This window comes from Bombus huntii, chromosome 4 (genome assembly GCF_024542735.1).
Source record: "Bombus huntii isolate Logan2020A chromosome 4, iyBomHunt1.1, whole genome shotgun sequence".
Taxonomy (NCBI): Eukaryota; Metazoa; Arthropoda; class Insecta; order Hymenoptera; family Apidae; genus Bombus; species Bombus huntii.
In genome coordinates this window covers 11002599-11025217 of record NC_066241.1, presented here as the reverse complement: position 1 = coordinate 11025217, position 22619 = coordinate 11002599, and the positions used below count along the sequence as shown (strand labels likewise).

At 26.9% G+C, this 22619-nt stretch overlaps 3 protein-coding genes across 11 annotated transcripts; 1 reads left to right on the top strand and 2 right to left on the bottom strand.

Annotated features, from left to right (window-relative positions):
• Positions 1-405: 405 nt before the first annotated feature.
• On the bottom strand, positions 406-5394 carry LOC126865161 (small integral membrane protein 14). Of its 2 annotated transcripts, none has more exons than XM_050617355.1 (5): positions 5228-5394; positions 2611-2695; positions 1869-1923; positions 1632-1780; positions 406-1542 (listed from the first exon to the last, which is right to left on the bottom strand). In XM_050617355.1, the coding sequence occupies exons 2-5, from the start codon at positions 2680-2682 to the stop codon at positions 1498-1500; spliced, it is 321 nt and encodes a 106-aa protein (XP_050473312.1). In that variant the 5' UTR covers positions 2683-2695; positions 5228-5394; the 3' UTR covers positions 406-1497. The 2 variants fall into 2 exon arrangements, with proteins under 2 accessions (XP_050473312.1, XP_050473313.1); XM_050617356.1 differs by having other exon boundaries at positions 2611-2690.
• Positions 5395-5790: 396 nt separating this feature from the next.
• LOC126865149 (transcription initiation factor TFIID subunit 7) lies at positions 5791-8060 on the bottom strand. The gene is made up of 7 exons (XM_050617321.1): positions 7520-8060; positions 7293-7421; positions 7120-7200; positions 6668-7034; positions 6236-6589; positions 5986-6155; positions 5791-5907 (listed from the first exon to the last, which is right to left on the bottom strand). Exons 1-7 carry the CDS (start codon positions 7604-7606, stop codon positions 5890-5892), a joined length of 1206 nt encoding a protein of 401 aa, XP_050473278.1. The 5' UTR covers positions 7607-8060; the 3' UTR covers positions 5791-5889.
• Positions 8061-9032: 972 nt separating this feature from the next.
• LOC126865083 (oxysterol-binding protein-related protein 8) lies at positions 9033-20760 on the top strand. 8 transcript variants are annotated; one of them, XM_050617190.1, is made up of 18 exons: positions 9033-9248; positions 11325-11470; positions 11970-12011; positions 13083-13211; positions 14361-14416; positions 14484-14714; positions 14789-14933; positions 14992-15213; positions 15505-16052; positions 16126-16304; positions 16384-16561; positions 16662-16758; positions 16844-17040; positions 17121-17246; positions 17319-17567; positions 17649-17816; positions 18078-18253; positions 18337-20760. In XM_050617190.1, exons 1-18 carry the CDS (start codon positions 9229-9231, stop codon positions 18566-18568), a joined length of 3141 nt encoding a protein of 1046 aa, XP_050473147.1. In that variant the 5' UTR covers positions 9033-9228; the 3' UTR covers positions 18569-20760. The 8 variants fall into 8 exon arrangements, with proteins under 8 accessions (XP_050473147.1, XP_050473150.1, XP_050473151.1 ...); XM_050617196.1 differs by having other exon boundaries at positions 9039-9248; positions 15898-16052; XM_050617192.1 differs by lacking the exon at positions 9033-9248 and adding an exon at positions 10265-10608.
• Positions 20761-22619: the final 1859 nt, after the last annotated feature.

Genomic DNA, 22619 nt, shown 5'->3' with positions numbered 1-22619 from the left:
CACGTAATAAATACTTTCTTAAACAAATAGTACGTGTTGTAGCATTTAATATACGTACATTAAATATCCATAAATATGTAATTAGAAAATAGTGTATTGATTCAATAAGATTACTTAACATTACACATATTTTATCTTTTTTGTGAAATACACGTATATTTATAATAATTTTTTGTGATAATTGAGTCATGATGAAATATTATATAATTACAATACACATTTTCTTCAAACGATATAAATTACTAATTTTAAGCAAATGGAAATATATATTGTTATTCAGTTGGAAAATAATAATACTGTATTTTTCAAGAAACAAAACATTAAAACCTTACCAATATTCCACATTGTTATGACACCTTAATCTGTTCTTTTGTTACAAAATAAAGTAAACAATGAAAACAAATATAAAATACAATGCATGTTTATTGTTACAAATAAGACGGAGGAATGTACAACAAATAAAAAAGAAATATTTCATTTTTCATATTCACTATGTGAATATGGATTACATTAAATTTTATTTTTAAATCATTTTGTGTATAGTAAAACCATTAGGATTCAAATAGGGCTCCAACGTAATAGATCATACAGAATAGCACAAATAATGTAATTCAACAGAAATTATTGGGGATACTGTTTCCAATGTTTAATTTTTGTACTGAGCAACATGAAACTGTAATACTATTATATTTAGTTTTTCAATCCTATTACAAAAGAAAAAAGATTGCCTCAATTCATTGTATTGTTTTTAATGTGTATTGTACGCCTATATTCTCAGAATCCCTCAAAACTAATATAAAAAGCATAAATAAACGGCAATATATTTTAGTTCATCGTTACATTGTTTTTTAATTCATCAACAAATTTTAGTCTACAAAGTTCAATTACATCTCCTATTAAACGAATTAAACATTAAAACATTATCGAATTTAATATAAATACTAGAATACAATACCCTTATCGAATTACAGGTACTCAGGCTATTTACAATAATGAATATCAAAATACATTTTTAACAGTTTTTCCCCTATGATATACAATATGTGCAATCACAGTAACAACATAATGAAGAAGTTCTTATTATTCCAGTTTAAAAATCGCAATTTCAATGTTAAAAGTGCCACGTGTTCGTAAAAGACTATTTCCAACAATCTGTGGCACGACATCGATGATTCGATTACGTATTATATTTAACGAAAATAATCTCGTTAAATTATATTTTTCTCTTTTGCACAGGTCCCCTGACATGTGATAGATTTTAATAAGTAAAACTGCAGAAATTAAAATGGGTATGTATATACTCGTTAAAGTGTATAAATATAATGATTCTCAAACCTGTGAAAGGAAGTTATAGTTCTTATTTGGTTAGATTAAATATATACTAGTTATATTTTATAAATCGAACGAATGAATTAATTATTCTCTCTCTAGTTCTTCTGTTATCATAAGTTTGGCAGATTCTACTATGAAAATCCAGTGTTTGTCATATTACATTTCTTATTGTGCTGTCGGTGGAGGTACGGGAGGGTCGCCGTTTGAATCCTAAAAAAGAAGTTGTATGAATATTACGATAAAAATCTAAAGTAAAATAAAAACAGAGTTAATTATACTGCAAGTAATGTGCCACTTACGCGTTCGTTATCTCGATCTTTAGCTGTGTTGTTGGTTAATTGACGAAAAGAGTTTGGTCTAAGAACATACATAAGAATAGCGAATCCAATAATTAACAAAGTGGTCATGAAAAAGTTTGAGGACGACGAAGTATCGCGTGGTCCTGGCACTAGAAAATAAATGACGAAGATTATGAATTATGTTGATTCACAAAATTTACATTAACTTCACTAGTAAAATATAGAAAAAATACTTACATCGCGACATGCTAAAGCATTCATTATCCGTGCAATAATTTTGATTTTGTCGCAACTGAAATGAAAAAATATTGACGAAGGTCTATAAACATGACTAGGGAAATATTTTTTAGTTATTTTGATAATATGCATCTTACATACTATCTTTACCAGGTTTTTATCTACTTGTTCATATTTATTTATGTTAAGTAACGTTTGCGAAATAATCAGTAAAACAAACTCGTAAAACTTATCACTTATCGCGACAAATTCTTACAAATCGGACAAAAATAATGTATTCGCTATTACGTACAGGAAACACACCTTACCTTAACCAACGTTGCATTCATTTATATGCTATATTGCGAATTTACTGATTGTTGTAAATAAGTCGGATAAAAATGTTATAAAACATACACATCGTAATAATAAAAGCAAACGATGATGATATAATTTTTCTTGTATATAGCTTAAGAAACTTATGGACATATGTAATACTTTTTTTTACTGTACGATCTTGGAATTTTTATGTCTTAGTCTTTCCATCATTTTGTTTTGACAATCAAACACATCTTTGATATGTTAAGAAAAATTTTTATGTAAAACTATATTGATAATGATCGTTTATGTTTTCTCAAAATTTAAGAAATTTTTTAACAATAGAAAAACACGCTTGGATCGGCGATGACCCAAAAGACGTAAGAATTAAAAATAATTAAATTAAAAGTAATAACGAAAATTACAGTCAATCATTGCCACTTACGATCAAAAGCAGACGTTGCATAGCAAATTCGCTCCACATATATTCGCACATATCAAATCCCTCGTCAGCCATCGCAGTATCTGTGCTTCAAATCAAAGCAAGGGTTAATTATCATGTATTAAACTCCAAGTCTAGAATTACACGTTATTATAATCCATATTAATAATTAGACTATATAATCATATTATGCAGTTATAATAACTATTCTAAAGCATCGTGTGTACAATATACTTTATCATTCGAATAATGAGTTCGCAATACACATATTACATATTCGCAATATACGTATGTAACTGACCATTACCATTCTCACCACTCCTTGCAAGTTCCAGCCTTATAAGCAGTGTTTTATTTGATTTACAGTAGATTGAGACCTAACCTGGTCAATTATCGGGGAAGATAAATTTTTAATACCCAAAGTATTTCTTTTTTTCATAAAATGCGAGTAAAATATGAAGTTAACAATACCTTCCTATAATAATACACCCAAGACTTATTCCACGTAGATTGGGTTAAGCTATAATAAGTATAAGTCAATAATCTTTTAAATGATGAAAATACTTTCTTTTTATAAAACATATATAAATAAATTTAAACTAATTTCTTTGGCAGATTTTGAACATTTTAACATTGTAAAGACATTAAATTTCTAAAATTTGTTCTTATATTGTAAAAGGAAAGAAAATAATAAAAATTCAAAGTCACTAAACTGCATAATTACCACACTAGGAACTTATTGCGTGGGTGTATTATCCTACAGAAACATGTAAAGTATTCGCACCTTACTTCCACTTAATGAAAAGGAGAGATATTCTGAGTGTTAGAGATATAAATATCTATCCTGATAATTGACTAAATAAGATTTCGACCTATGATCAATTAATAAAACAAAAAAAAAAACACTACTTACAAAACTGGAACTATAAAAATATAAAAAATTGAAACTTAAGGAATGGTAGGGATAATAGCGGTCAATTAACAAAATAACAGGCCAGTTAATAACACAATACGTATATTACGAAACTCACCACCAATCCATAATTACCAATAAATCCACATATTCAGCAAGACTATCTTTAACATATATTATAATATGTCCATGTATTACAATATAATATATATAATGTATGTTGGCTATTCATGCCGTATATTAATTTTGTACTAAATATATGTTTGCAATAAATACTATATATATATATATATATATAGTAACTTATATATATATTTTCCTATTGGTTTCAAAATTTACCAACATAATTACGATTGTCGTATTTTATTAAACGGCCAAGAAATTCTCAAAATGTTTTATACACATACGATATAGGTACCATGAAAATGTTCTATGGTAAATATTCAAACACTTTCATGAGCCATTCTATATCAATTCTATGTAACATTATTATTTAGTTTTTGTGTTTTGCATTGTGTTTATATCATAATATATGTATATATATCTGAATAACCGTTGTAAATGAACTCATTTAGATGGCGATTATCAGAAACGAAAGGAAATACTCTAAATCGCGCGCGTGAAATCGTATCTTATACTATGTCGCTTATAAGGTGGAATTATTCAATGTAATTTCGTCCCACGATAATGCTACAGTTTACAAATGAAATAAGTAAAGAAAGAAAATGTAAAAATATTACAATCATTGTTGTATGAAAATTATCATTAAGTTATCGTAATATTAGATTAATATTAGATTATTACATATAATAGCGCCGTTTTCTCCGTTTTTATAATAAATATAAAAATAAAACAAATTTATGTTTGTACTCAATACATTTCTGCGAGATTTATTTTAAGGCATTTTACATCCATTTATCCATTTATTTATATCTTCGAATTTTGATGTCCCAATCTTATTCTCTCATTATCGACAAACGGAAAAACGATTAATATATTAAGAAAAATTTCAAGAGAAGAAAAACGTGGTTTATTTTATTAATAACTAGACTGCGAATTAGTATGTACTTATGGTAAATTTAAAGATGTTAAAATGTACAAAATGCACATAATATGCAAAAATATAGAAAATGTTCAAAGTAAAATTCTTGTTACAAGATTTAATGGGTAATATTATGGTGGTTATGGTTATTAAAATTTCTAATTCAAATTTCTTGCATATGTTGACAAAACACTGTATGAAACTCGGCGCATTTCAGCGTGTGATTTTATTTATACAAATGACACGTGGAATGTGCCTCTGTTGTTGCTATGTATATGTTTATCAAACCTCTTTCTGTCATTCTTTTTTTCAGCATTTTAATTGTCGAATAGATTTTACACAAATACTAGAATTAGGTACATCTTGAAAAATATAATATTAAAAATGATAGATTAAATGAATATGTAGAAGAATATTTATATTCGATGTATAGAATAATTTTTACAGAGAATAGTACAAATTAAAGAAAAAGTACAAATGGAATATGATGAAAAAAATTTAACGTACAATGATCAAACAATTATCGAACAAAATAATGACTGTTTAACAACTGACAGTTCAACAGCTTGCTCATAGTCCATTAATATTAGCGTCAAATGAAGACAAAAAAAGTACATCAAACAAATAACGATCGTGAAGGAAAAAATGATAAAACCCTTACATACCTTAGTCGCTTTAGCAAAATAAGTATAATGCGAATAACCTTCGCGATAAAGTAGAATTTAACACTGTATAAAAAATAAGGACGTGCATATATTTACATCCAATACGTGTCAGCCATTACACTCGTCTTGTCGTATCTCTAATGTCTCAGTCGAGTACTGACGAATACCCAAGCTGAACTTTCATTGGTGCATTTTATGGTTGTGTGTCGTACAGTGTGAGTTGGAATTTAACAATTGGTTGTCTGTATCGAATAATTGCATGTTGCATAACAAATAACTTTCGAGAATTTTAAATAAATTATGTTTTCTAAATATTATATTTTAAACATTACATTATAATTTCATTTTGCACACGATACGCATATTTGGTTATTTATAGAAAACAATGAAAACAATTTGTATTTTATTTAACACTCTATATTTTGTATACATTTTATGTACATGTTCAAGACGTGTAAAATAAAAAAAAGTATAATTGTATACAAATAATTACATATTGTGTATATACATATATTAGATTTTTATTAATTAAAAGAAAATGGAAAGTAACGAAATACAATAGATAGATTTGGCCTTTTATTGCAAGGAACTTCACAAATGTAAATGGATATTTTGATTATAATATTTAATTTATTCTAATTATATGTATATCAACATTATCCTTACTCTAAGTCTTGAATCTGAAACATAATAATTATATAATATATAATATAGAAATAATACATTAAAAGTACTAATTGAATAATAGTATTGCGCACCTCTTGAACCTTTTGCATTTCTTGCGTTAATAAATTATCCAATATTTCTTGAAGTCTTTGCCTCAATTTAACATTTTCAATGTTGGCTATTGCAAGCTCTTGTTGTTGCCTTCTTTGACGCAGTTCAGCTAATTCGGCGTGTAAAGTCGCCAGACGTGTTTGCAATGAATCTACAATATTTAAAAACAAATTGTTTGTTCATATACACATTTGTAATACAAATTTAATACATACGTAAATATAACAATACCTTTTAATGCTGAAACACAAGGTAATTCTGAAAAATTATCTGAAATGATATATTCTGAATGGAATTGTTCAACTTTAGGTACTTTTGATATAGATGTATCCTCTGTTTTTTCTACGTCTGTTTCCATATTATTGTCACTTTGGAACATTTCTTTGCTGAATACTGTGCAAAGTCTATTATTTGCTTCAATATTGTTAGGCCTCTCTGAATATGCAGCTTGCATAGAATTAGAGTCTGATACTCTACTGTCTGCAGAAAGTCGACTATTCTCATCCAATTCCATTACATTTATATTTGCTTCCTCATCATCTTCCTCACTATCACTTACAGGTTCGCCAAATATATCATGTTCCGCTATACAATATAAACAATAATATTTTATTTATCTTATATCATAATTGTTGTATTTCTGCTTATATCCTACCAACTTACCAACATCAAAACTTTGAGATGTATTGCCATTGATACTTTCTCTCTTAGTTTTCACTGTACCAGATGACGACACTTTGCTCGGTTTTGATTGATCTTCATCTTCACATATCACCTCCCACTTAACATTAACTGCATCATTATCCACTCTTAACAAACGTTTAACTTCTTTTTCAATTTCTGGAGCTTCCACATATTTCTTCTTCAAGGTTTTTCTAAATCTTCTACGTCTTACATTTTTAGTAGGTGGAGTTATACCATGTGGCCACAGAAATTTTTTATCTACTTTATTAGGATCTTTTTTCTTTTGCCTAACTGGAGACTCTTCATCCGTGGTAGTATGATCATCTTCTTCTTTGCAAATTAACATCTATGAACATTAAAATATAATGAATTATGATAGAAATAAAAATTATATAAGTGAACAATATAAAACTGATTACAAATAACTTTACCTGACATATATCAGCAGTTTTATAGAAACTCTTGTTATCAATAGTTTTTAAAGATTCTACAATCGTTGGTAAATCAACAACCTAGAGTTAGAATTTCCTTTAGAGTTTCCTTTATTACTTTTTCGTATTATTATATTTATATATAAATAAAAGAAAACCTATTGCAATTTTACCTTCCCATGAAGAAGCCAATGATCGAATCTAGCCTCACCATAACGCATATCATTTTCCAGTTTTATACTTAATCTATCTTTTAAAGACAATCCATTCCGTAGTGTTTCTCGTAAAACTCGCGCCGGTTCCTTAAAAAAATTAAAACATTTGTTATAGTTATACAAAATTTCATATTATTCGCTTTACTATTTTAAATGACTGAGATTAAATATTAAAATGAACTCACTGGTGGTAAACGCAAAATAAATTGACTTTCCAATTCTACTTGAGGCTCACAATTTTTTTGGTAATCTGTATTTGGATGACGACTCATATTCCTTCAAAATTAAAGTACTGTAACTTATAATAAGTCTTTCTAGAATATTTTATAAATAAATCGAAACTATATTCTGTCCAATTCACAAGTGACTGCGATCTGTACTCCAACTGCACGATCATATAAACATGTCTCGACGTCGATACTCAAATACCGAAGCCTGCCGAAGCCAAGGGAAAACTGGAAATTGAATAGTGAAAAAATTAACATGGACGAAAAGAAGGTTTCCGTTTTGCGCATGCCTGACATGCTATGCATATTCATACAGAGATAAAGACACTATTCATTTGTGTCTGTCTCGCAGAACGAGAACTTCGTTGTCTTCCATTTTGATCTTTCACAACTCAATTTTCGGACGGTTTCCCCTAACAAGTGTCGATACTTGTTTATATGATCATGGTGTGTCAGTTAATCGAGTCAGAAAAATAAACATAACTAGTCACGTTACACTACACTATAGTCTGTCTAGCGCATGGACATATTCCTATGTTTATGATTCAACGAGACAAGACAACGTGATTGCAACCGCAGCAATCACGAAGAGATTATGGATGGACTATAAGTATTGGCTTTTAATTGCGAACGAATTATGATATAAAGGGATAACTATATTACTACAGAAAATGTTTAGATTGAGCTGTTTGATACATTTGTTTAAATGAAATAGATATATTTGCTTAATTTATATCATCCGTGATTTATATTAATATTACATCTTCCTGTGGTTTTCTCATATAAGGGTTATGTTCGTAAAACTAGTTTCCTATTTTATACCTCAGAATCGTGAATCCCCGAGCCTATTTTCCCTAGTAATTTTATTTAACTCTGCTTACTCGGTTCTTTGGATAGAGATAGAGATACATACTAAAACTAGAACTGCTCGAATGTTCAAAATTTGTATTTTTTCATAGAAATTTTATCAATTTGTATTAATGCACTTTTAGATATTTGAATGATTTTTTAATAAAAGATATGGGTAGAAGCTTATTTCTCTTGCATTGTATATTTTTTCATGCACCTTTCATTTTGATTCCTTTAGTACAAGTTTTATATCTTAGTCATTGGTACTTTTAATGTTAAACAAAATATAAAAAACTAGTTTTTTTTATTATGTCTAATTTCCAACAACATTATCTTTATTATAAATAAATAAACTAAATAATATAATGATAATATATATATTAATAATATATTAAAGTGATATATAAAAATAATGCTAATAAATATAATGAAATATAATAAATATAAATAATATAGTGATTACATATAAAGAATTGAATATAAATAAAGTAAGGTACACAAGAAATATATCTCTGAAATAATTCATTCAATTTATTAAATTATCTTCTATACATACGGATAAAAGGTTCTTATTTATTATGACTCAGTTATATGACGTAATGATAGCCGCTGTCCGGTTTGTTTAATGTAAAAGAATATATAGATAGCGTTTCTTTTAGATTGCGCTTAGTGTTGTTTTGAAGACGAATTAGATTTAAGTGTGTTCTTTAGATATTTCAGTTATAATTCACACCTTACACAATTATATCATATTTTATACAAAATCAGTTTCTATATTGCACATTTTTACTTGTGCAACGTAATATGTGAAGATACGCATGGGCATCAATAAATTCCGGTAAATAATTTGCAAAAAAATTCTTCATATAAGTTTCTGACAAACAATTGACACAATCAATCTATTCACAACACCGAGCAAGATGTTTCTTTCACTATTTTTTTCGGACGATATCGATGATACGTGTATGTATATATTTATTGCAAACTATTCACAATTTCTATCCATAAAAGCATTATTTTTAAAATTTTATTGATTTATATCATACACGACAAGAAAATATTTATCGTATGATTTTCGTGCGATTATTTAGTCCTATTATATATTTCATTCATTGAATAATGATTTTATTGATTGAATAATGAATTCAATTGGAGATCGTATTAACGTACTTAATTGTTTCGTTACTCTACGAATACAGTGGTTCATGAAAGTACTTGAACACTTACTATAGAAAAATTTAAAGTTTATATTATATATGTTATATAAAATATTTTGAAACATTAGCACTGTAATGAAATGCGACTATCCTGATTATATTAATCAGATTTGGAATTAATCTTAAAATGTATATGGAAGCTATACGAGATATTTATTGCAGGCATATGTATATTTAGTAAAAGACTAAAATTATAGCATGAATAGCTACCTTAAACATACATATGTACATATGATACATATAATGAGTGTTAAAAGTGGTTGTATTGAATATTTGGGTTTATTAATATAATGAAACTTGATTGGATATTAATACATAATATAATGGATTATTTAAATATTTGTGTGATCTTTGTGAAATATATACTTATACTAAATATACCTATTATAATTCCTATACCTATACAGATGCTGCAGAAAATATTTGTACATCACTGTATTTATTATAGCTTTATATACTAATTAATTAGGTATTACGATATTAAATTTCATATCATTCAATAGTATTTTTATATGACCATGAAAATTTAATACTATGAAAATGAAATATAGGACCTGGTAAAAAGATGCTTTATTGGAAAATAATAAAGGCAAATATTTTTTGTTTGTATATTTTCAGATTTGTCTCAAATTTTATAAATATAATCATGATAGTCATTTACACTCTGTATAGTGCAAATGAAATTTTAAAATGTTTTATATAACACACGTAATATATTCGTAAAAGTTTTTATAAATGTTCCAATGCTGAGTAACTGTAGATCGTGTGTGTCGTTCCTGGGAGCAATTTTCGTTCGTTAAAATGTTTACGCTTTATTGAATCTGCATCAATAATAAGGCATATAATAGCGACGTTTTATGCGTCGTACATCTTCATTCTGAATAACTTACTAGGCCCATATGTTTATAGTTAAGCTATAACAGTAAGTGATCAATGGAACATCGGACTTTGCGCTCGCGCCGTCGTACTTCACTCGTCGGTGTATGTATATTCCCTTTTCCTTGCTTCGAATGTTTCTACCCAAATCACTAAAAAAGTCAGTTAATTTTGAAATCGTAATTGAAATTTTAATTCTGTATATAATGGTGAATATGTAATATTCATGTCGTCGTCTTTTACACTTTGATACACTTCTATAAGTGTAATTAATCATTATCTGTTATAACATATATAAGTATTGACTGGACAAACAATTGTTCGAAATCAGGTAAGTTGTGATTACTTTATTTAATACCTTTTTCAGATATTCATTTTGTAAATAATTTATTTTAATAGTAATATTATTTCTATAACTTTAGATGTATGATGTTATAATGAATGGGATATCTAACACATTTCAGGCATATTATTCAGAATTTTTGCTTTGTTATTCTTGTTGGAGTAATTGCTATTCGTTATAGTGCTTATTTTGCAAAGAAATGCATCACTTAAAGTTGCATAATTATTTAATTATCATTACATAGCATTTTATAATGACATACATTATGTACTGTGACCATTATTACGATCTATACCATTCTTTTAATCTTGAAAATTACTTGATAATAGTTGGTGTACCTATAATCATTCTTCATTTTGCAATATTCACTTTTATTTTTTGTTTTTGTTATTGTTATTGTTGTTATATATGAATATTTTTATATTACACTCCACTGTAAAATTATATAGTAAGATCATGTATGTTTTTGATGTAATAGATCCATCATGATTTCCCAACCAATTGTGGTACCTGGAGGTGAACATCGAACATCACAATCAGAAACCCACTCTATGTCTGTTGGAAGTACATCTGATTGCTTTAAGACCATGACACCGCCGAATGTAAGCAGATCACTTAGTAACCGTAAGTATCATATAAATATTATAACATTTATATTGTTAAAAGATATTTTAAAAGTCATTTTTATACTCTTAAGAGCAAATGTACCATGAAAGGGAAAGTTATGGATGGATAATAGATGAATATAAATATCAATTTACTTGTATATATAATTATATATTATGTATGTGGGAATTACATATTTATAGCAAAGAAATACAAACTATAGAACAACTTTCTTTTATTATAATTTAGGTAATGATTAGTTTTTAGTGATTTAAATGAATAGTTTTGCCTTGATACATATATATATATACTATTTTTACTATATTATATTATATTTTTTTTTATTACTAACATATATTTGTAATTTGTTATATTTTTTCAAGAAGTAAGTTTTGAAATTATGTATGTATATCTATATTAGTGGCTATATTGTCTATATAATTTTAGTGGCTAAGGATATTATTTTAATAATTTATTGAGTATTATTTGAAATGAATATAGCAATTATCATTTAAAGGTGTTAGTGACAGTGGATATGGTACATTACCAAGTAAGCTAGGTAGGCTTATTAATATATATTGTGTGCATATAGTAGCAAGCCTCAGTATTAGAATCATAAAGATAAATTAGTAGATGTGTGTATACACATATGTATAATATTCTATTTTCAGATTACACATATTATTAGCATTCTCTCATTTCCAATAACTTATTGCATCATTATTTTATGTTATCAAATAAACTATAAATAAAATTTACAATACACAAATTAACTTCACTTATTGTTTAAATATGACCTCCTTTAACATTATCACATTAAACAAAAGGATAACTTGTATTATTAGAACTATTAAAACGCCATGCTATTGAATGTATAAGATTAACATAATACATTCATGCTGTTAGCACATTTTTCACTTTTTAGTATGTCATAGTATATTATATAACATGAACATTTATTCATAAGTTTATATAAGGAATATTATATGTAAGCTAGAAAATAATGTTCTTCGTGTCTTCAAAAGTTCTGATGCATGAACCAATTTTATGTTACTCAGTGTAGTATAATAGATGCATGTGTTAGTATTAAAAATTTATTATTATTCCTGTCTTATAGTTTTCAATAGTATGTAAACAATATTTTTATTTAGAGACATATTTCTCAATTTTTAGAACATATATAACGTAATGTACATTGTGACAACAATATGTAACTTGTTGTGCATGTAACCTTTTCTGATGCATTTATGGACCTTTGCATGTTGTAATAGATGTATACATTTTATTTAGTACTAAAGTTTCTTTGCTTTTGCAATTTAATAAATTTAATTAAAATTTGGAGCTACATTTTATATAATTATGTTTACTGCAAATTCTGTCTTTAAAATTTAATGTTATTAGCAATTCATAACTAGCGTTGCTGAAATGGATTTATACTTTAGAATGTGATATGATGTAATTTAATCTTAGTATCTTTATTGTTAAGTAGCTTATAGCTCAAAAATTTTTAGAGTTTGTGATTTTAAAGGATAGATATTTATATAAGATTGAAAAATACATATTTACATGAAACAGTTGTAAAAATATTGATAAATAGTAATTGTAATTGTGAACAAAACTAAATATATAGAACCAGTGGATCAACAACTTCGACGAAGCAGTGTTCAAGTTCAATCTGCAACATTACCTAAACTTCCATCAACAGAGTCCCTATCAACAAGTGTAAATTTTGCAACTGCTGCACCTCCACTATCTCCAGGTATAAACACAAAGCTATGTTAATATCATAATGGACAATTATTCGAAATTTGTCAGGTGCTTTTTTGACTTTTGTGTAAATTATTACTATTTCTTGTACAAGTAGTTGATTAGCTGTAAAGAACTGCATATTTTTTATTTCTTGTTTGGCTTATATTTTCCTTTCATACTATGCATATTATTATTCAGATTTTTAAGCTCTGAAATGTAATTTTTGTATATTGTATAATCTTCTTTGGCTGATAAATTATTAAATATGTATATTAAATAGATTACTATTATGAATATAAGTTTTAAATAAATAATATTTCTGTATAATAATTACATATAAAACTTATAGTTTATAAGTATTACATAAGTCTAACTTATGCCTAAGATAAATACAATCAAATTTTGTTAAATGTGATCTTTAACACAGATAAAAAAAAATGTGATTAAAAGGTCTAATACGAAGATGCTAACTGCATAATGCGTTATGTTAATGAAGCTATTATATGAAATAATTTTATTTGTATAACATACTGTACTCTGTAATAAATAAGGAACTGTAAACTATTCTTTTTCCAATTCTATAAATTTTTCAATGAAACTTGTGAACTTTTTTATAGAACAATGAGTTTTTATTTCTGTATTATTGGAATTCTATTTGCCAAGCTTGTTATGTGAATGTTTTAAGTTTTATTGTTTTTAAGGCTTCCGGTTTTAATTAATTGTAAATAAAAAGAAGTTATATTAAAATTACTAGAGTGATAATCATAATATTTTATATAATTCATTAAATCATTTATCAACTTTTAGTAAATATTATCGTTTGCATATTTTCCTCATTTTAAAAAACACATCTAATATGAAAATTAAAAAAATATTCATAAAAGTTATTAAAGATTTTAGTTCATAATTGTATTTAATAATTTATTTATATATAACATACATTGTTTTAAATCATATAATTCACATACTAAAATTATGATAAATATAGATATATTCTAAATAAGAACTGTTTAATATTTTTGTTTGTAACTATTTTTGGACATTAATATTTATTGCTAAGTTAGTATTTAATGAATGTAACTGTATTTTTATGTTGTTATAATATCAGTGTTAAATTAATATTTAAAAAAATAATTTGTGAATAATTTAATTGTTATAGGTTTAACAACTACAATGGGAGAAACAAATCAAAAAACAGATAACGCATCTGATAAGGTATAAAATATTTAATGCACCGTTTTAAGACATTGAAAAGGTATTTATATTTTTGTATAATTTTTAGTCTTTAGATTCTTGTAAGTTAACAAGAAAAGAATCATATAAGGCTCAAAGAAAGAATTACCGGATGGAGAAGAAAAGAGTTGCCAATGAACTCTTAAGTTCGTTTAAAGATCCAACTGTTATTGTTATGAGCGATTGGCTTAAAGTTCGTGGTACATTAAAGAGTTGGACAAAATTGTGGTGCATCCTGAAGCCTGGTTTACTATTGCTATACAAAAGTCCAAAAACAAAAGTGCTCATTTATATTACTTTTAAATAAAGTATTTATTTGCTTCATATATAATTATATTCATATACCTATTACAGAGTAATCACTGGGTGGGAACGGTTTTACTTAATACATGTCAAGTAATAGAACGTCCAAGCAAGAAAGATGGATTTTGTTTTAAATTGTTTCATCCCTTGGAACAGTCAATATGGGCTCCAAGAGGCCCAGAAAAAGAAGCTATTGGTAAATAATGAATTTTCTACAAATGAAAAAATATATTTCTACTTAATCATTTTTATAGGTGCGGTTGTACAACCTTTGCCAACATCTTATTTAATATTTAGAGCACCTTCACAGGCAGCTGGTAAATGTTGGTTGGATGCACTTGAATTATCTTTACGTTGTTCATCTTTAATAGTACGCTCAACAAGTGCATTACCGCGTGCTTTACCACATGATACTACAACAACTCATGAAACTCAGTGGAGTGAAGCAGATTATGAAAAACACTTTGATGAACATGGTAGGTATAACAGAACAATATTTTTTATAACGTATCAAGATGTATGTTATATTACATAAAATGTTAACTTTTATTCTACTATTCCTTTTCTTTTAAGAAATTTACTTGATATAAGAAGTAACATTTCTCTTTTATACATTAATACATTACAATTGACTTTAGTACAAGGACAGCACTCAGAAAAATACTTAATTAAGCTTCATTCATGGAAGTTATTGGTACTAATTATGTTGTTATTGTCATTCCTTTCCTGACTTTTGTCACCTTAAACACTTGCTTTAATATCCACAGTATGCTTGTCTAATTATGCTCCTCAATCACCTACAACACCTCAAAGACGTTTGTTATCATGTCCTCAGCCTTTAACACCTTCTATGTCAAATAATCCTAAAAGTGTTTGTCCTTCACCAACTCCAATGTTTCAGCAGTTATATCATGCAGTAGCATATTGGGAGAAACAATTTTGCGATAAATCTCCACCTGTCGCTGCAGATACAGATATTATTTTGTCTTCGAATACTGTAGACATGTTAGGTGATGGAGATACTTATCCCCATTTTGAATCTTCTATCTCCAAGCCTATTACGTCTTGCACTCGACGCATGACTGTTCCTTCTGTACATGTCCTGGAGTATGATACTCCAACAGTAGTAACGCTAGATCCTATGCACTCCTCACATATAGACCTGGACGACATTAGCCAACCAGAGAACGGAGTAGCAGCTGATGCAGAAATTAGTGCATCAGACAGTGAATCTGAAGGGTCAGCTAAAGAAGATCAACAAGAAACAATTAACGAAACTCTATATGTTGCGAATGAGCAAGAAGTCCTTGGAGCGGTAAAATAAATTATATTGTATTGAGTCTTATCCATAATTGATACTAGAGTTTTTATATTTGTGTTTGATACAGGCTGGAGAAGTAGTTACAGAATTACAGGAAGAACAAAAATCTTTAATATGGTTCTTGATGAAACAAGTTCGACCAGGCATGGATTTATCGAAAGTAGTCTTGCCGACTTTTATTTTAGAACCTCGTTCGTTCCTAGAAAAACTGGCTGATTCTTATTACCATGCAGATTTATTGTCCCAGTAAGTATAAATTTGTAGATTTTGAGAAACATTTGAATAAAATTATTATATATATATGCTTTGTTTCTTGTTCTTACAGAGCAGTAGTGGAAGATGATGCATTTACACGTATGAAAGGTGTTGTTAAATGGTATTTATCTGGATTTTATAAAAAACCTCAGGGTTTGAAGAAACCATACAACCCGCTTTTGGGTGAAACTTTCCGCTGTTATTGGCAGCATTCTAATGGTTCAAGGACTTTCTATATTGCTGAACAGGTGTACAATTATTAAAATTTTTTAATTTTTTATAATTATATGTACTTGCTCCATCTTTATTACTACTACATACTTATACGAAACATTTCAATGTTAACAGTTATCTCATCATCCACCTATATCAGGCTTCTATGTTACAAATCGACAAGATGGATTTACTATTAGTGCTACAATTATTGCTAAATCTAAATTTTATGGTAAATATATATATTTTTTCGTTAAAAAAAATGAAACGTGTTGCTAAGACAGTCATTATATGAAAATATACATTCCATTTTTCAGGAAATTCAACATCAGCAGTTTTAGATGGTGTTGCAATACTGACAATGTTGCCCAGAGGAGAAGATTATACAATGACGATACCTTACGCCCATTGTAAAGGTATTCTTATGGGAACATTATCTATGGAATTAGGTGGGAAAGTTCATATAAATTGTGAAAAGACAGGTTATCATACTGAACTAGAATTCAAACTCAAGGTAATATGGAATGTTACATAAACTTAAAATAATAGTCATAAAATTAATTATATGTGTTTGTGTGATTACTCATTCAATAGCCATTTCTTGGAGGTGCAGAACAAATGAATCAAGTTACAGGAGGAATACGTCTAGGAAAAGAAACTCTTGCTATTATATCAGGCTATTGGGATGGTCAAATATTAATTACAGATAAAAGAACTGGGGTATGTTGCTTATTTAGGATTCTATACACAGTAATTAATGGTTAAATTAAACTATGTCAACTAATCTTGCAGCAAGAAAGTGTGTTTTTCAATCCTACTCCAGAAATACGTAAAAAGAGATTGAAAAAGTACACTGTACCTCTAGAACATCAAGGTCCATGGGAAAGTGAGAAATTATGGTACGATGTTACTCAGGCAATTAATGGCGATGATCAAGTTGCTGCTACTGACGCAAAAACTCAATTGGAAGAAGCACAAAGAGAGCGTGCTAAAGAACGAAAACTTAAAGGACAGGAATGGATTCCTAAGCATTTTGTTCAGGTATTAAATAATAATAAAAGAAACTGCTTTCATAAGCTCCTATTTATATTCTGAACAATATAATTTTTTTAATATTATCAGGATATTATAACGGGTAACTGGGTTTATCGACATGCGGATGTTCGACCATGGGATCCTAGAAATGATGTTGTACAATATGAACAAGATTACATAGTACGTACGAAAACTAGACACAAAACACCAATTATGCGTACTGGAAGTATCGTATCAACTGAACCACAGACACAGGTATAGGAATTAAATAATGTAAATAATACTTTTATTTTGTAAATAAACAAATGTTTGATGAAAACAAAATAATTTATTAGTTTTATTGATGATTACTAATTATAATACAATTGTAATAATCATTCAAATCAAGATTTTGATTATTTATATCAATTATGCTCTGAAAAAGCAAAAAATAATCGTGAACTATAAATACATTTTCTTTTTTTCATTTTTTCAAAACGAAATAACTAATTTAAAAGTTTATCACTCATGTTTCAGGTTCCACTTCTTCAAGCTGAGTCACGTTCTTCGCTTTCTGTATTAAAATCTTCCAAAAGACAGTTGTCTAATAATTTACCATTAACAGAGACCGCTCATGATTCTGGGAGTTCCTCTGCAGAGGTACACTCAGATTCTAGTCAGTCAGTAGGTAAAAGAAAACGTTCTACAGCTAGGTAAGTTTTTCTATTATTTCTCGATTATAGAATGACGACTAACAATACTTTCCTTAATTTTAAACATGGAAATATTTTTTAAGGATAATGGATCTTATAAAGGACATAGAAAGACAAATGTTAGAACATAGTGATAGACTTAATCATATAAAACACATATTAGAACAACTTGCTATAATACAAAGAGAACAAGTTTATCAACACCATAGTATAAATATGTTGAAAAGCTTCATTGATACGATTCTTGTTATTATAATAGTTTTCTCTGTACAATACTTTGTAAAAATATGGACCGATGAACCTAGCGGAGGTTGAAGAGTATGATAACAGAATCGTAGTATAAATTGTATATATTATTTATCTTCTCTCAATTCGGATTATCAGCTTTTGCGCCAGGAACAAGCTTTGAAAAGAAAAATCTTAAAATTTGAAGTACCTAATTTACACGTGTTTTTATGGGAGATAATAAAACACGCCGTTTTTAATAGAATACCGCTAAATGGATAGAGTAAAATAATTTAGAACTATTAAAGATATACTTATTCAGGTAATCGTAGTGCAATGTTATTTTATTTATAGCTTTTGGATAGTTTAATTTTTGATTTGTAAGATGGTACGTTATGGCTATATAAATGTAAGCTACATTCTCTAGTGATTAATATAACACTTATAGTTTTTGTTAAACGCTCCTCACGCCAGCAATGAACTATACAAGGTAAAAGGAATTTTTTTGAGCTTATCAATAGTAATATTTTGAGCTTATATATAATATTTTATGTGCTAATGCACAAGAAAATAATTATATATTTATTCAGAAATTCTAATGATGTTGTAGTATTTACTGCAGGCGCTCAATAGTAAAATGTATCGATGATAATAATAAGATAATTGTAAAGATATAACGACATATATTATTATAAATTTTATTATCTTGGAATTATGGCGACTATAAAATAGGAAAAGCTAATTGCAGTTTAAAGTAATATATAGAATTAATTTTATAGTGCATCAGTATTATTATTTTGATTAATACAATGAAATTCCTAATAAAATAAGTATCAAATATTAGAATTGTGCACACGATATGAAACAAGAGTTACATCCAAATTTTTGCTACATAACTTAAATCATGAATTTATTTTGTGTCATTTGCATCTTCCTGTTAATAAACATATTATGATGCATTTAATATTAGAGCAATACTATGCTTTTATATTTAGAATGAGTTTTATTGATGATTGTTTTATACTTATATAATTTAAAGCATATTTCTAAATATGTTTACAAATGATTGAAAAGTTCTTGTAATTTTATTAGACATACTTAAATGTTTACTTTAAAAATAAAGATGAACTTGAAATAAAGATGAAAGAATATATTTAGTAAAATAAAAACAATTTAGACCACAGTAATGCCATTGTTGAAATATCAATTTGTGATGGATAATTTTTTAATTTAACAATATATCATATAAAATTAAAAATATTGACAATATACATACACTTCTCGTCAAAAAGATAGTCCAGGTGTGCTATCTTTAATTTTTAAAGTTTTTCGTCTGTAACGCATAATATCGAAACATTATGAGCTCAGAATATGCGGTTCGTTGAAAATAATTAAAAATATTATAAGATTTATTCTGAGCTCATAATGTTTTGATATTATATTATATTACAGACGAGAAACTTTACACACGTCATTGAGAAATTAAAGATAGCACACCTGGGTTATCTTTTTGGCGAGAAGTGCATATAATAAATACATTAATAATTCTGTATCAGTTCAAAGCTTCGAATTGACTTTTTAGCTAAGTATAACAAAATAAAACTTTTAAATGGTAGTCAATGTCCTTGTTTATGAAAAAATTACATAAAAATAAAATTTAATTGATGTTTTAATATCTTTACTTTAATTAATATGTAGTGTACATACTTCAATAAAACAAAAGACAGATAAACCTTTGTATAAATAATAATTCATTTATTATTAGTATAAATTAATTTCGTTTATAAAAACAAATTATAAATAATATGATCTATAAAATTTCAATACTAAGTATAACAAAATAAAACTTTTAAATGGTAGTCAATGTCCTTGTTTATGAAAAAATTACATAAAAATAAAATTTAATTGATGTTTTAATATCTTTACTTTGATTAATATGTAGTGTACATACTTCAATAAAACAAAAGACAGATAAACCTTTGTATAAATAATAATTCATTTATTATTAGTATAAATTAATTTCGTTTATAAAAATAAATTATAAATAATATGATCTATAAAATTTCAATACCATCCTTTACTAATTTTTTATATATATAGAAATTATTTTTCTATAGTAAATATGTATAAATATTTTTTAACTGTTACTACATGTTTAGTGCAATTTAAATGAATATTATTTTTTTAAAATAGAGGAGTAAAATATTCCTTAATTATTAACATTTTTATTTACATAAAAATTATGAGAAAAATTATATTCAAATTAATGTCCTGTTGCATGAGTTTTCAGCCACTTAAAGCACTACAATAAAAGGAAATCATTAATCAAAGTTTATATCTTGAGTGAGTAAGATATAATAATAACAAATAGCTGTTGTTTGAAAAAATACAAGAAAAAATACAAAATACAAATACTATTTATTAGTATTTGTAAACTGTAAACTTGGTACTATATGAACAAAGATGTCATGTTTTATGCTTGTTTAATTTGTTTTAACATGCTTTACAATATAATAAGTAAAAATTGTTAAAATTCGTTAAATACGTTAAAATTCAAAAGTGATCTTGAGTTCAATATAAAAAAATTTGTTTTCATTATTATACAAAATTTCAGAAATGTCTATTATTGTTAAATGTTGTTCACTTAACACAGATAAATTTTGGTTATTAACTCTTTTATTCAAACAGCTGAAAAATCATAAATTATGAGAACACGCTGTATATTTCATATTTCTTAGAGCACTGCAATTAGCTGTAAAATTTATTTTTGTTGTGTAAATTCACATACCCATTAAATGTTGAATCTGATTTAAATTTATTTAGTCGGTATTTATAAAAGACAGAATGATCGATATTCAAGTATGGCTTTAAAATCTACACCATACTTTGCACAAAAGTTCGTAATTGTTTCCTATTTTTATTGTTTAACTTTCTATATAATACAATCCTTTATAATAATTGAGTGATTTTTGATATCTCAAAGCAAAAATGTTAAAAGTAAACTAAGAAGTATAAGTATTGTTAAATACATAAGCACCTTCTAATAATCTTTTATGATATTTATTATGTCGTGAAATGCTTTCCGTAGTAGAGTACCTGATATTTTTATATTGTAACTTATTTAAGTTCAAAAGATTATAAATATTAATTCGTTGTGATAGTTCGATGTGTAGTGTTAAGATTATCAAAACACGAAAGAAGCTATCGTGGAGTAATTAATAATATTCTTATGTTATAAATTCAGACATATAAACTTTATATGTATAAAGAATTATATATATATATATATATATATAATTAAAAATATATACTATTTTAGGTTTCTTAATGTATGCATACATATGTATCTTTTTAAATATTTGCATCATTTTGATTTATTGTTTGTATTAAGAATAAATCGATATTGTAAGTAATATATAATATAATAATAAATAAAGAACATACTAAAAGACAAAATACAAAAATAACATTTACAAAACAATCTGTTTAATATTTGTAAGAAAACACCAAGGAAACACAACGTGAAAACGTTCAGCTTTTTTATTATGACGTAACTTATAAAAATGCGGATAATATAAAGTTGCCTTTTATGAGTACTTATAAATCTTAATATCTACTATAATAATTTTTAATCTTTCAAGTAATAATGTGCCGGAATAGACAAAATTATCAAAAAAAGAAAAACAAATATTTTTGGTTCATATAAAATGAATCTTCATAACGATTACTCTTCTAAATCACGTGAGATTATTCTTCACAGTATCTTTTATCGATTCTAAATTTTTTTTATTTCATTGAATTGAACATTCATCATTTTGTTTATGTAAAAATCAATTAGGTGGTCATATTTCCATAACACCACAGATGATACTTGCAGCGATAAAAAGACTTCACTTACGTAAAGTTTATGTTCCATCGAATCTCATTAGCGAATATTTACGTGGTTCCTATCCAGTTGAAAATAATGTAAGAATGTTCACCGAAGAATTAAAGAGAAAATTGGATTGTGCTGTACGTGTTGGATTAATATTAAAACATGGAGAGGATTTGTATTATTTACCTACTCTAAGGCAAAAAGCAAATGCACTTAAAACAGCGTTCACTGCATTTTGGGAGATATATAAAAACGTAATTATAAATA